The sequence below is a fragment of the Diadema antillarum genome, unplaced genomic scaffold, assembly GCF_040938485.1.
Source record: "Diadema antillarum isolate AM-2024a unplaced genomic scaffold, OU_Dant_1.0 scf00000071, whole genome shotgun sequence".
Classification (NCBI taxonomy): domain Eukaryota; kingdom Metazoa; phylum Echinodermata; class Echinoidea; order Diadematoida; family Diadematidae; genus Diadema; species Diadema antillarum.
The window spans coordinates 1,134,391-1,148,281 of record NW_027270960.1 but is presented as its reverse complement, the minus strand read 5'-3'; the positions used below and the strand labels follow the sequence as shown (position 1 = coordinate 1,148,281).

The following is a 13,891-nucleotide window of genomic DNA, read 5'->3' as shown; positions in this document are numbered from 1 at the left end:
ACACGATATATTCGCGGCATGAAAATTTCGAGAATTGGAGCCCATGGCCTTTCTCGCAGCATGAATTTTTCGCGAATTGCCACTAGCATCCAATGCATATTGTGTAGGCAAGAACTTTTGCGTGCATTTTAATTTCGCGAATTTTGGCGCTCGCGAAATTCACGAAATTAAAATGCACGCGAACATTCCTCATTTTACAGTAGCATTTCCATATCTATTGTTGCTAGTAGGCCTATACCCTAAATTCAATTGCAGTTACTTAGTAAAAACTCTATATGAAAATCAGATAAATAAAGGTAATTGTAATGTCACTGCTGAGCAATTCTTCCATTTGTTTTTATACTCACACTCCACACACACACACACACACACAGTTTATTTTAATGATTACTCACAAATGAAAAATAAGTAAAAAAGTATGTGAGTCATTATAGCTAGCTTATAAATCCAGAGTTTTGTTAAATTTTGTTTTGCTTTGTTTTATTTGTTTTTTTATGAGGGCCCCATCCATTTCCAGCCTGACCACTCACAATGGTGATCTTCTCCGTTCAAATTTCTCTCATGAAGTGAAAAAATGAATACTTTATACTATGTATTTCTTATCTTATTTGCATGTTTTGTATATGTTTATTGTGCAATATCATTACTCATGTTTTTCTTATTGTGTAACACTTTGTTGAAAATTCTAATAATTGCATTTGTCATTATTTGCATTTTTGGAATTTTAGTTCAAATTAGTATAATTTTTTGTTTGTTTGAATGTACAAATAAACCAAACCAAAATAACTACACAGAGCTTGACACATTTAGGGACAAGTCCACCTTCATGTACATACGGATTCCCCCTGCCTTCTGAAAGAGTGAAGTCGAGTGTTCTTTTGTTATGCGAGAAAAATGGAAATATGCTGATTTTTCTTTATTCTTTGTTTATATCATTGTACACATGTGACATCACAAGCTATAGTAGTCTTTTCATCCAGCCGTGACTGAGCAGAAACTTCAAAAATTCATAACTTTTGAACGGATTGTCCAATTTTTCTCAAACTCTCACTGATGTCGTCTACTTTATTGCTGCATTCACTCAACCCACATGTCTATGAAGGTGAACTTGTCCTTCAATTGGCATCTGGTGAAGCAATGACATGCGAAAATTCAATATATCGATTTCTGGTCTGATTTACTTTTAACTTTTATTGATCTGTTGCTTAATCTTACCACATGCCAATTTATCATGATCAAAATTGAAGATGGAAAGCGGGTTTTTCTTCAAAGGGAACATCACAAAGGGACCAAATAATGTATCATACTCTTTCATTTAAAGCACACAAAGATGTATACAAGTATGATGGTGGGTAAACTAATGATTGAATTCCAGAATTCCTGGAGTAGTGTTGTTACATAAAGAAAGAAAGAAAAGAAAAAATGGATAGATGCGATGAATATACAGCTGGGCAAACAACCTGAAAAAAAAAAATGCTGCCAACATCCTTTCCAAGCAGAGGCTTCAAAGCAAATCTAATCTTCACAAAGGGCTTACAGAAAGTGGCTTTTGGTATTCACCTCTTAGCATTAAACTATGTGTACATATATTAAAGTATACAGATAAAATTTTGTGGTGATTGAGCAAGAAATCATAGGGAAAATTAATCTAGAGAAAGACTGAATGAACGAACCACCAATCCCATCACTGCACATGTAATAAATTTGTTAACTTTAACACAGCGGGAATAAAGCACTGTCAAACTAAGAGTTTATCAAAATGCACTCACACACGCACACATCCCAATACCTGATTTCAATTGCATGCATTAGTGTGCATCATATGAGCACAAGCTGTTTGAGGTTACAAGAAAATCAAATACATGCATGTTCCAACTACTACATCAATACACAGAATTTCATGAATTCCCCACAGATAGAGAGTCTAGGTGACTGAGGTGAGCAAACAGCGAAGCTCAATCTTGATCCATTAATAAACTTCTCTTCAGCTTCAGGGCGTATTCTATCAATTTGTCACACCAAATTTGTAAAGATGGGACCAAATGGATGAGTAAGCACAATCTGTGGAGGGTAATGTGCTCCTGATACCCACCATCCAGGGAGCGCCCAGTTCAGCAGCTGATCAATTGATTGGAAAAAGCCAATGGGGTCAGCACAGTCGTCACAGCTCTTCAACATCAGCTCAAATTGGCCTATACCCCTTTTACACTGGCAGCTAGAGTACTTCAGAAGCAGTCCTGAAGTGGTCTACGTCCCAATGTAAATGGGTCACTCTAGTACCTGGTAGGTGGTTGGGGCAGCTTCAAATATGCTGTTTGTTTTTTTCTACATACATGCTCTTGCTTCTGGCACTGGTAAGCACTACTATAGTAATCATTTGCATTTGGTTGGAAATCGTGCAGAACAGTTAAAAACACCTTGTGATGGGGCATGTTAGTTTTCCATATCAGTCTAGCAAGTAAGCTGGGGATAGTCAAGGTAATGAAAAAAATAAAAATTGACAAAAAAAAAAATAGAATACCACTCTCAATCTGGATGCTCAGAACTTCAAAAGAGTACTAAATCATTTGGGGTCATTTTCCACATCAGCCTGGGAGAGGGATTTCAGTCCCAATAGATAACACTAGATAAAGAAAACGAAGCATACAGTATTCTCCACTTCTAGACCTTTCTCACATTCATGAACGATGACAAACAATTATGGGCTCTGCAATTTGGAGGAAGAAGAGGTGCATTCCCTATCCAGTACCTTGCCAAGTAACTGGGAATCATAATTCTTGACATTCAAAACACATATAACCACAGTGACGTCCAATCTACTGAATCAATGCAAACTGTTCCTGCAGCTGCACTGACCAGAATGGATCTCAGATCACATTCTTCAGGATTACTTTGCTTGTGTTTTCTGGAGGAGGAAAGGGAATGGTAAGAAGCAAATCACATCTTTCTGTCTCCATATAGGACCTACATGTTGTAATCTGGCATCTACAGTGAGTCACTCATATGAGAAAGAAATGAAAACGCCTTCACAAGCGGAAAACAAAACAAAAACACAAACAAGTTGTTTTCTCCCCACGAATCTACCCAATGATTCTAACCCCCAAGTGGAGCCGTTGCCATTAATACCTCATTCCACAGCAGACCTGACCCATTTCCATCCCCCCCTCACTTTGGGAGCTCTTTCGCTCTCATTGGCTTCTTCAGTAGATCACCATGGCAACCGTCCGCCGAGATTTAAGTCAGGAATCTCCTTTTCATTAAAGGTAGTAGCTGTATTTTTGCAAGCACTCCAAATTTTCACAGAAAGTCATCTCAAGTTTCAAGTAGCAGCTGGCACCAGAACAAAATGGCAAAGTTCGAATCGACAGCTATAATTTGACAATGAAACAAAGTGTTCTCTGAATTTCAATCTATTTTCACTTAAAGGCAGTGGCCAAGATCAGTAAAATTAGGGGGGTCTGATGCAGAAATGGACTGTTCATGACTCACATATTATGTGAACATGGACAGCATTTTTCAAGCTCTCTTCTCTCCACTATAAAGATTTGTCCGTCATGAGCCTCTGGTACATACACACATGATATATCACATACTTTTAGGGTCATTCAAATTTGGGTAGGACAGATGAAACTTTTTTTTTTCTTTAATATCATTTGAAATTCTCAGGAACTTAATTGTGTATTCCTATTGCATTAAAGAAAATACTAAGCTCCACAACTGAGTGAAAACTGAGGTTATCATAACATGAAAGGACTGGCAAGGTAACGATAGTTCTTAGGTCATCACTTTCAGTTCTGATGAATCAGTTTTTCTCAAGAGATGTATACAATTATATGTTTCCTAAATCCTGAAGGGCAAAACTAACAGTCCAGGGTGACAGTAATTTAATCTTTCATCTCTCACCACTATCATTATGAGTCTATTTCTGACCTGTCAACCAAGTTACAAACTGTACATCTTTACTAATTTACAACTGAAGTAATGACTTTTTGGCAAAAGCACAGTGACCTTGGACCTTTCACCACTATCATTTTATAGGAATAACTGTCAATTTATTTCTACAACTTCTACAAAATCATTTGAACAATTGCCATTGTTAGATGAAGATACAGCTGGAAAGTGCCCTATTTGTAGGAACAGTTAAGTGATCTTTGATTTCCTATTAGAGGGATAATTGCCCAAAATTGAATCTCTACATTCACACCCCAAGTTGCATACTCGGGCTGGGTACCAAGCAAATCCACTGAGTAGCTTTTCTTAAATCATGACAATGAGATGGGACAGACGAACGGACAGACATACAAATGTACAGCATCCTTTGGGGCGGAAGTATGAAAAACCTGTAGACAGCAGAATAAGAAATCAAATTTGACTGAAATTTGGGGGACTGTCAGGATGTTGGAATATAATCTATCACGAACTATTCACATATTTAATAGCAATCAGTCACTTTAATGTGATGTGATTGATCATGAGAAAATTTGCAATACCTGCTCCCATCAAATCAATAGTCATTAGGGAGCACAGAATAGTCAAGAAAAAAACAGACTGTACGGGTGTAGCAAAAATAATGACTTTCATTTGATTATTTCCATTATGTCTTGAAAGCACTTCAATATTGATTTCCTCTGAATATTTTCTGAAAACAATTCCCAACACTTTGAGAAGACATAATAATACTGATTTCAAGTAAACATTTCTTCCACTAGACATGGACTACAATGTACGTGAATAGCAGCTAGCTACTTATCTTCCTACAGATTTTTGCTATGATTCCTAATGGGTTTTTAATACAACATTTCAAGGTATAACCCAAAAGGAAGATATCTTTGATATTGTGGCTTCCCTGGAAAATCATAATGCATTTTGGAATAAATAGCTCACTAGATTATATGAATCTTTGTAGTTTTGTTACTCATAATGGCAAAATTTCTGCATTTAAAGGTTTTCAGGTGCACCTATCAAATCACAATGTTATATACTGTTTAAGTGACTTTAATAGCCATAAATCTCAAGACGTTTCACAAGAATTACAACTAGGTTTATAACATGAGTCAAATCATATCTGAATACATGAAGTAAAAGTTAATCGAAAGTGCTTTCAAACATAAGGTGAAGGAAGCATGAACATATCTGATTATCATATACAGTACAACTGCATAAAATCCAACTCTGGATATTGGAAGGATACTTACTATACAGAGTAACTGGTGATACTGCACTTGAAATGAATTGCATTTTGATATGTTTTTACATGGCTGCTATGAAAGCAATGAATACTTGTACAAGAAAGTAAAATATGGGACTGTTTGGCTCAAAGTCCCCTCCTAAGGACTATAGGTAGTGAGGATAAAGTGCCTTGCCTAAGGGGGCACAACCACTGCAGCTGGGGGACTCACACCTCCGGATTGATAGTTTGTGGTCTTATCACCACAATATGTATGCTCTATATGCATAGCTTTTCTTTAACATCAATACTCCAACAAGTAAAGGCTGGAACGTGGCAACGAACACCCACTTTAAAGAAAACGGTTAAATATTCCACTGGATCTTTGAGTCTGTTAGAAAAGCTATTATGTCTCTAGACCACAGGACAGCATGAAAGATTCATGGCTCTCAAGTGGAATCCACTATCTACTCTTAGCCGCTGTCTGTTAAAGCACAGCCTCAAGGCTGGGTTCTTACTAGTTTACTTATTGGGGAATCTGGTGCTGTGATTTATGTTTATTACTATAAAATGTAACTACCTACAAAAGACCACATTTTCATTTCACAGGCAACAAAATCAACAATACTGGCATTTTTTTCTGACCCGAACTTCAACTTTTTGATATAATGTTCTACATTTATGAGTCAGAAAAGGGAAATCAAGGTTTTCAGTTTCATTTATGGAATATTTTGGACAGGAAAGATAACATAGCAAAAATCAGTTGTATTGATTTTCATACTACATCAGATATTACAGAGTGGAGTTCCACTACCATCAATTCACTGCCATCTATGACTTGGTAGATATCAATGTGTAGGAACTTGAATGTTTCTGAATTGACATTTTCCCCTGTTTCTTCCTTGATATCTCTTTGCAGGTTGGTGGAAAACTACTTTGAAAATGTTTACAAAGTAGCAAGAAATCGGTTTATGATCTTATTTTGACATGAAAACGACAAATGTAACTGCAATAATACTCCATTTAATTTATGGTTCAAAACCAGAAAGCCAAAGTACCTCTTTATTCCAGTTATTTTACAATTCTTGAGGTACATTAGTCAACACGATTTCCTGTCAGAGAACATGCTACACCAGGGCCCCGTTTCATAAAAAGCTGATATGATAGCAACTCTTGCTAGAATGGCAATTGTCATGGTAACGATGAGAATCCAGCTTCCTGATTGGCTGTTGCTATTGGAAGTTGCCATTCCAGCGAGAGTTGCCATCCTAACATCTTTTTATGAAATGGGGCCCAGAATCCATGAAAGATTGTTTCCTCAACAAAGGCAGCAGTGTAGAGACTTACAATGTAATCTGACATTACCTGACCACAGAAAAGAAAAAGAAACATACAGTGCAGAACTTAATCCACCCAAGAATGTTGGATTATCCAAGAACAGACTTGTACGTGTGTATCAGCATTGAGAGCTGACTTTCAAAGTTCTATACTTTGTATGTTCCCTATTGGACAATCACAGTCATCTTCCCATTCCAATGTCAATCTCTTGAGTCCAAGAGTAGCCACAGTGCACAGATACTAAAACATACAACATGAAAAAAAAAAAAAATCTGCTTACTTTTCTGTATAATGCTCATGAGTGAGTGAGTGTGTGTGTGTGTGTGTGTGTATGTAACTTGTGTCTATTGTCTCCTCCAAATCTCTTAATACTGCATAGATCTTTTTTTTTCACTTCAAACATTTTATTTTAAGCATCCCTTTTCAAATAAAATATGTACTCCTTAAGTTTTCAAGGTTTTAAAGCATTACTTTGTTGATACTTGGCATTTTCTTTCGTGTGCACTTTCTAATATGATGATGCATGGTGATGAATGAACACAAGGGCATGGTGGTAGCTTCAATTTCTTTTCTTTTCTTTTTTTTGGGGGGGGGGAGGAAGAATGCTCTAAAAAGCTGACTAATGGAACAACCTCATCAGATATTTATAAATGATCCTTAAAGGGAAGCAGTCCTGAGATTTTCACTGTACTGATAATTAAGAAGAGTAAAAAATATAAACTTTCACCAATTTATACGCTTGGACATCAAAAATTGTCTCCGTACGCGATTTTTGAAAAATAATTCCTGCAAGCGATCATGAAAGAGCCGGCAAAAAGATTCTACGTAGTGCATGCCCTACTCACCAAGTTGACAGCCATGCCTCTAAAACCAATTTAAGTGTTCAAATGATTAGTTGCAATTTCATCATATAATGTGAAAGTTTGTGGTTTTATGATTTCAAACAAAATATTTCAAGCGTAGATATATATAATTTACGAAAAATTAATATTGTAAACATAAATTTATATGTATTTTTAAACCAAATATACCATGAACTTGACATCAAATAGGCACGGTCGTTTTCTAGCTTCCGTCCGTGTTGCATACTTCTTAGCGTAGAAACCACTCTCGCGCGCAAATCCTTACCATACCAATACACAGTACACTCGATCGACTCCGTCCAGTCGATTTTGGCATTCAAACCGAAGATAACCTGTGCATGAGAGAGTCGAATTCTTCAAAGAAAATATTGTTTGTATCTCAATATTTCTGTAAGTAGTCAGATAATCGCCTTTCCTCGAAAAAAAAAATATGACGTGAGCCGGGAAGGGTAAACACAGGGGGTCGTAGGGATATGATTTCGCTCCACTTTGCCGTGCATGTCCAGTCGGCACTGGCAGCAGCTAGCTCAGTGGCACTGTACTGCAGTCCAACCCCGGCTGCAGGCCCACGGTAAATTAAACATAGCTAGCCACTTTCCTTACCTCTCTACGCTTTTTTCCCTCGGTTTTCTTCGAAGTTGATGCTCGAGGTATTTCTGTTTTATAACTCATGTGAGCAAATGGTCAGGATTGCATCTGGTTTCAGGAGTTTTCTCGGTTTATAACCGAGGGCCACAGCCTGCCGGTCCACGTAAAAACATCGCTTCACAAATTGTCCACGCACAGGTAGGTCACAACACGATTTCGAGATTTTGTAGGCCCTAAGTTTCTTATGTTCGGCATCGTTGTACCGATATTTCCCAGCCACACAGCTCACCTTTCATGATACTTTTGTTGGTCTGGGACGGAAAAAAGGATTTTCCTGGGAAATTTTCCGCACGATTCGAGCAAAACTACTGATGTAAGATAGCCTGACCAGACGACGCTGAATGCGGTCGCCCCTGTAGTGTACTAGCAGGCCTGTGTAGAATCGTTTCTACCTACAAATATGTACACTCTGTACGTACTACATATAGAACATGCATGAGCGGCGACAGGTAGGGCTGCAGCTGCGCTTGAGACTGGAAAAGTGCGAAGGGCAAACCGCGTACGGGGTGCGTACGCGTATCTACCGTAGATCTATCATCTAGTTGTACCGTCCACACGTGCGAATATAATACACAATACATACACACACACACAAACACACACACACACACACACACACACACAACGTAGAAACAATGTCAAATACGAGTCGGAGTAGCCACCGACGTCTTCATGCATCCGGGTAAACTAGGGAGCGTACGGATAACGAGCAGAACACGGCTGGGAAGAGTTGTGCATCGACGACGTATGACTCTCCGCCAAGACTTGCTCATTAGCATATTCACCATGCAGAGTCACACTTTTTCAACCAAAATGTACGAGCTTATTTGGTGATTTTAAAGTTTGTTTTTGGTGAAAGTAGTTCATTGGAGGTACCAACAACAACATATTTTTTTAAATTTCGTGAGGACTGTGTCCCTTTAAAGAGCTTTTCTGACACATGCTGCTGCTTTTTAAATGTGTTGGATGTGCACATTGAGACATGAAAGAACTTTTTAGACCCCATTAAAAAAACACAACAACAAACAAACAAAAACCAACCCGAAACACTTACTGCTCAAATCAAAGTTTTTTTTTTTTTTCAAATCAAATACACATATATATATATATATATATATATATATATATATATATATATATATATATATATATATGTGTGTGTGTGTGTACAATTTTATGCGAGGGGCATGCAAGAAGTGTATGTACAGTACATACTGCTGATGGAACAAATAAAATTTACAAAGAGATATTGTCACTACTAACACATGTACAAAGAAGAGGAAATCCATTCTCACAAAATGATTTGGCACGCTGGCATTGATGCAAAGTTCTTTTTACCAGAAATTTTGAGATATCATAATGCAGCAATGTATGTAGCATAGAAGTTCCAAAATCTCCTTCCCTGCAATCTCACCAATGCATTTTATCAATTGACTATGGAGTGTAATCACAAGTTTATCTTCCCTGTCAATTCTTGACCCACCAACATACACGTACAACCCATCCCCCTCCTCTCTTTAGATTTCGGCTGTTAGAGAGAGAGTAACCTTGGAAGCAGAGCTGACACACGAATGTATCCTATTGACACCGTAAGTGGAGAGTAGGAAAGTGTAGGGTGTGCTACATTGACAGTACAATGTGGCAAATGATGGATCTGGTTGCTTGGTATAGATTATGGAGCTCCACGGCAACAGTCCCCACCCCTCACCAAGATTTATTGGTCTGCATCGATGTGTCTGCCTCCCTCATGATTCATGAGGTGAGAAAAGTTTGTCTTGTCATATAGCTCTATCCATCCTCTTCTCAAATGTGATTCCGGAGTGCGGACACATTCCAATGAATCATATTTCCAACCCATGTCAATATGCTATGACTGTGAATAAACATCTTTCCTTTGAACAAACTGCAAGATTGATAATTCTCTAATTCACTTTGGCAAGTAGGCAAGGGATAGTTTGTTGCGCAGGCATTAATACAGCACATCATTAACTCATACACAGAAGTATATTGCAAGTAAAACAAATTCATATAAAACTTAAAAGTTCACAACCACAGCTAATCCATTGAGGGAAATTTAAGAAACTACCAGGACATTTTTGGAGGCAGACAGTGTAGATATGAAACTAATATGCTGTACAAGGGCTGAAAATTACAAAACAAGAAGAAAAGTAACAGACTAATAAATGATTCATTAATTATCGAGATGGCACTTCTGTAGGGAATGTATAGATCCACTTTGTTTTCTTTTACAGTATACTGCACTCCTTAGAAAGCGGCGCTACTCAGTCACAGTCAGAGATGGCATAGTGTCTGTAGAAATGTATGAATGGCTGATATTTGACTACTGTAAACATTCTTTAAAATTTAATCAGTCATAAGAGTCGGTCTAAAAATGCTAAGGATTTCTCAGTATGACCTATTGAAGGGAAAATTGGCCTTATATATTTCAACTACATATTGATTAGGTTAATTCTAGTTCAGTGCTCAGTACTGTTATAATTGGACATCAAGTGACATCATAACAATTTAATCAGCAATGCCTCACAGCAGGGCCTTGTTGCATTAAAGCCAATTAAAATGTCTCTGAGCTTGCTTGCAGACAAGTATTTTAATTCACATAGGGGTATGGAGTTCATAGACAGTCTATTGAACCTCCAAGATTTCTATTCACTCGTACATCTACAATCAGTCAAGACAAATCAGTGATGAAATTGCTCTGTCAGCATTGAGTACACTACTGAAGTGAACATATTGTACAAGATTCATTGCCTTTATAATCATGTAGCTCTAATCCATTTCGTTTATTCATCGTATTTCTCTCATACTCAAAATATCAATATCCCAAACCCTTCTTTCAATATAAATCAAATTTTGAATACATGCATATCTACTCTTAAATCTCCATCTCAATTGTATCGTCTACAGCTGTAGTTCTACCTGTACATCAAAGTTCTTAGTTTTTTGTTGATAGATGAAATCAGAAGTAGACAAATATGTGATCCAAAGTCCTGTAAAGGTAACATTTAGATGTAATATACATCACATTGTGAGTCTACAAAATGGACAAACTGGCCTTGACTGCAATGCAGTGCACAGATACAATTAATATTGTTTTCTTGCTATTACCTGTTAGTGAGAAAGAGAGTTTAGAAAGAAAAAATTCATTTTCACATTCTGAATTCCAGAAGAGGATACTCATTGAGTTTTTCAAGACAGAGGATTATCTTTTACAGAATGCAAATCTCTTTTCCACTTCACAGTACATGTACAACAGAAAATTTGACCTGACCTGTGCTTTTTCTCATTATGAATTCTTTTTGTAAATATTCATTCATATTATATATTTCTGGTCAGTTTCCCTGTTTTTCTGAATTTGCTATATATTTTTCCCCCTGTGATTCTCTTTTGTCTGTGTATTTTACCTCCTGTGATGCGTGATGTAGCTGTTGGCAAGAAAGTTGGATTGATCTCATCGTTGCAGAATGGCTCACTGCAGCAGATGATAGACATATCACTGGTAGACTCCACCTGACAGTTCATCCTCACCTCTGCCTCCGTGTTCAGACAGCCCTGGAGTGTCACAGTAATAGACTCAACATGTTCCAGTCACTTCTCTACATACCGTCAAAATTTTGAATTAGTAACTACAAAAAGTAACTAAAATCTTGTATACTTTTCTTACTTGTTGAAATCACATACCCACTTATATGTGCCTTCTCTGCATAATTTCACAGCTTCATCCACCTTGAATGAAACCAAGTAAAGTAGTATTTCATTTTGTAATTTGAGTTACTTCTACACTTTGGTTGTGCTGTTTCCATCTAAAAGTGGGAAATTTCCACTGCTCTTTGCTAATAAAACACCAAATCTGTAATTTTCAGAAAGTGTTTCCAAACTTGATTCTAGGTGCCATTATGGGTTGTTTTCTGTTTGAATGTCTGTAAACATGCTACTTATCAATCTCACATCATAGTGGCTTTACTAATCCACTAAATATCCAAGATAACTCTTGAAGGCAGGTGGTCATCAGAATTATGCCATGTGTATGGAGCCATAGGGAAATAATTTATTCATTCCCTAGCTCTGCTGAATTCATCATATATTTCATTAAGCAAATTGTTTATAGACCTTCAAATACACTGTGAAACTTTTTTTTCACATGTGATTTTAAGATAGTTCAAATAATCAATATCAATTCATATTAAATTTAGATGGATTTGGTCACAAATAGCAGTGTAATCAAATCAGACAGTATATCATGATTTATTCAACCCTTTATTGATGCATGATTACGCCTTAAGCTCTTTTCACACTGAAATTTCCTTTACTAAATTGAATTTCCTCAAGAAAATTTGGACTTGAATATTTACTACATAATTTACGGTTCCCTTTATCCTGTAGCTACACTATTCCCTGCCTGGGGAAAGCGCCATCAGCTAACTAACCCATCTTCTTGAGATGCGGCCATTCTCGTCGGAAGATATGGAGGTGAAGCATTTCCTGGCAGCTGTGCACATGTTTGTCCCCTCACAGCTTAGGTGGTCACATCGGCACTGGATGGACGTGTTCTTGTTGGGTACATCTGCTACGTACATGTCTTGGCTGGCTCGCATTGTCGACACTGAAGGAGAGCAAAAACAAAGAAAGAAATGAAACCAGTGATAAGTGCTTTATGCCAGATCTGGCCCTTTAGTTTTTTGTTTTTTGTTTACTTTTTGTGTCATTTTCATTCGGAGGTGGAATATTCGTTCTGTGAGAACTGCACGATCACTGTGTAATTTCTGTCTAACTTCCCCATGTATTCATGATGTTCCACAGTCAAGAAATAATGTGAACCAAGGCATTAAGTAGAATGTGAAAAGAATGTAAAGTATTACTTTTTGCCATTCTGCACATACATTCGTATGTAATACAGTAAGATTGCAATTATCCCGCAATCGATTATCCGAATTCTTTGTTATCGGGACGTCAACTGGCTGACATTTTATTTTTATGTTTTCACATGTTTTCGGTGCCAAATCTCACTCAAAACATACATGTTAAACCATTATTATGCGAATACACAACAGGACATATTCCATTCATCGCAGTGTAACAGTCCGTGAGATGCTTGTCACTGGCACCAAGTGTACAGCAGTGGTTACTGTACAATGCAGCGGCAGTATTTGACAAGTCATAATATCGATCTCACTATCAGTCAATATCAAACAAATAATACATGAAGGGATATTCAACATATAGTTCATTTTATTTCCTTATCGATTTATGAAATATGCAACATGACAATGCCATAAAGATAATCATAATATCAGTGAATTGGTAGTAACATGTGTACACCCCTACCATGATATGCTAGAAAGAGCTGTATTTGAGCACATCTCTCTTATCTGGCCAAATCGATTATCCGGACAACCGCCGGTCCCGACGTACACCAGAGAAACGCATGATAGAATAACTGCATCTGAAATTACATTTGTGCCAAGAAAAATCCAACCCAAATCTGAAACAGCACAAAAAAGTGCATCTTTGACTGATTTTCTCTTTTTTTTTCCTGGTGTATGTGTGTGTATATGTGTGTGGGTGGAGGGTTACAGAATGTAAACTTCATGTGATGTCACTAGCAATTCTCAAGAAACCAGTCAAAGGAAGCTACCTCTTCTCTCTGGGCACACAATACCTGTCTGAAGCAATGTCTGTGACATGACAACTTGCTGCCTATAAGCAAAAGAGGGCGCTTCAAGCACTTACTGTTATGCAACAGGCAAAAATACCATTAAAAAAAAGAACTTTGTGCATAAACACATACCGGTATACACACAAAAGAAGAACATTCCATAATGATGAATGTTAGTATCAGACTAGTAAACATACTGAG

At 37.3% G+C, this 13,891-nt stretch overlaps 1 protein-coding gene across 2 annotated transcripts in view; it reads right to left on the bottom strand.

Annotated features, from left to right (window-relative positions):
* The window catches only part of LOC139717018 (activin receptor type-1-like), a 73,002-nt gene that overhangs the window by 14,945 nt on the left and 44,166 nt on the right, over positions 1-13,891 (bottom strand). For both annotated transcript variants that reach the window (XM_071628536.1, XM_071628537.1), the window contains exons 2-3: positions 12,462-12,637; positions 11,439-11,586 (exon numbers count right to left, since the gene is read on the bottom strand). In XM_071628536.1, the coding sequence (XP_071484637.1) occupies positions 11,439-11,586; positions 12,462-12,637 (324 nt within the window). The remainder of the gene's footprint in view (positions 1-11,438; positions 11,587-12,461; positions 12,638-13,891) is intronic.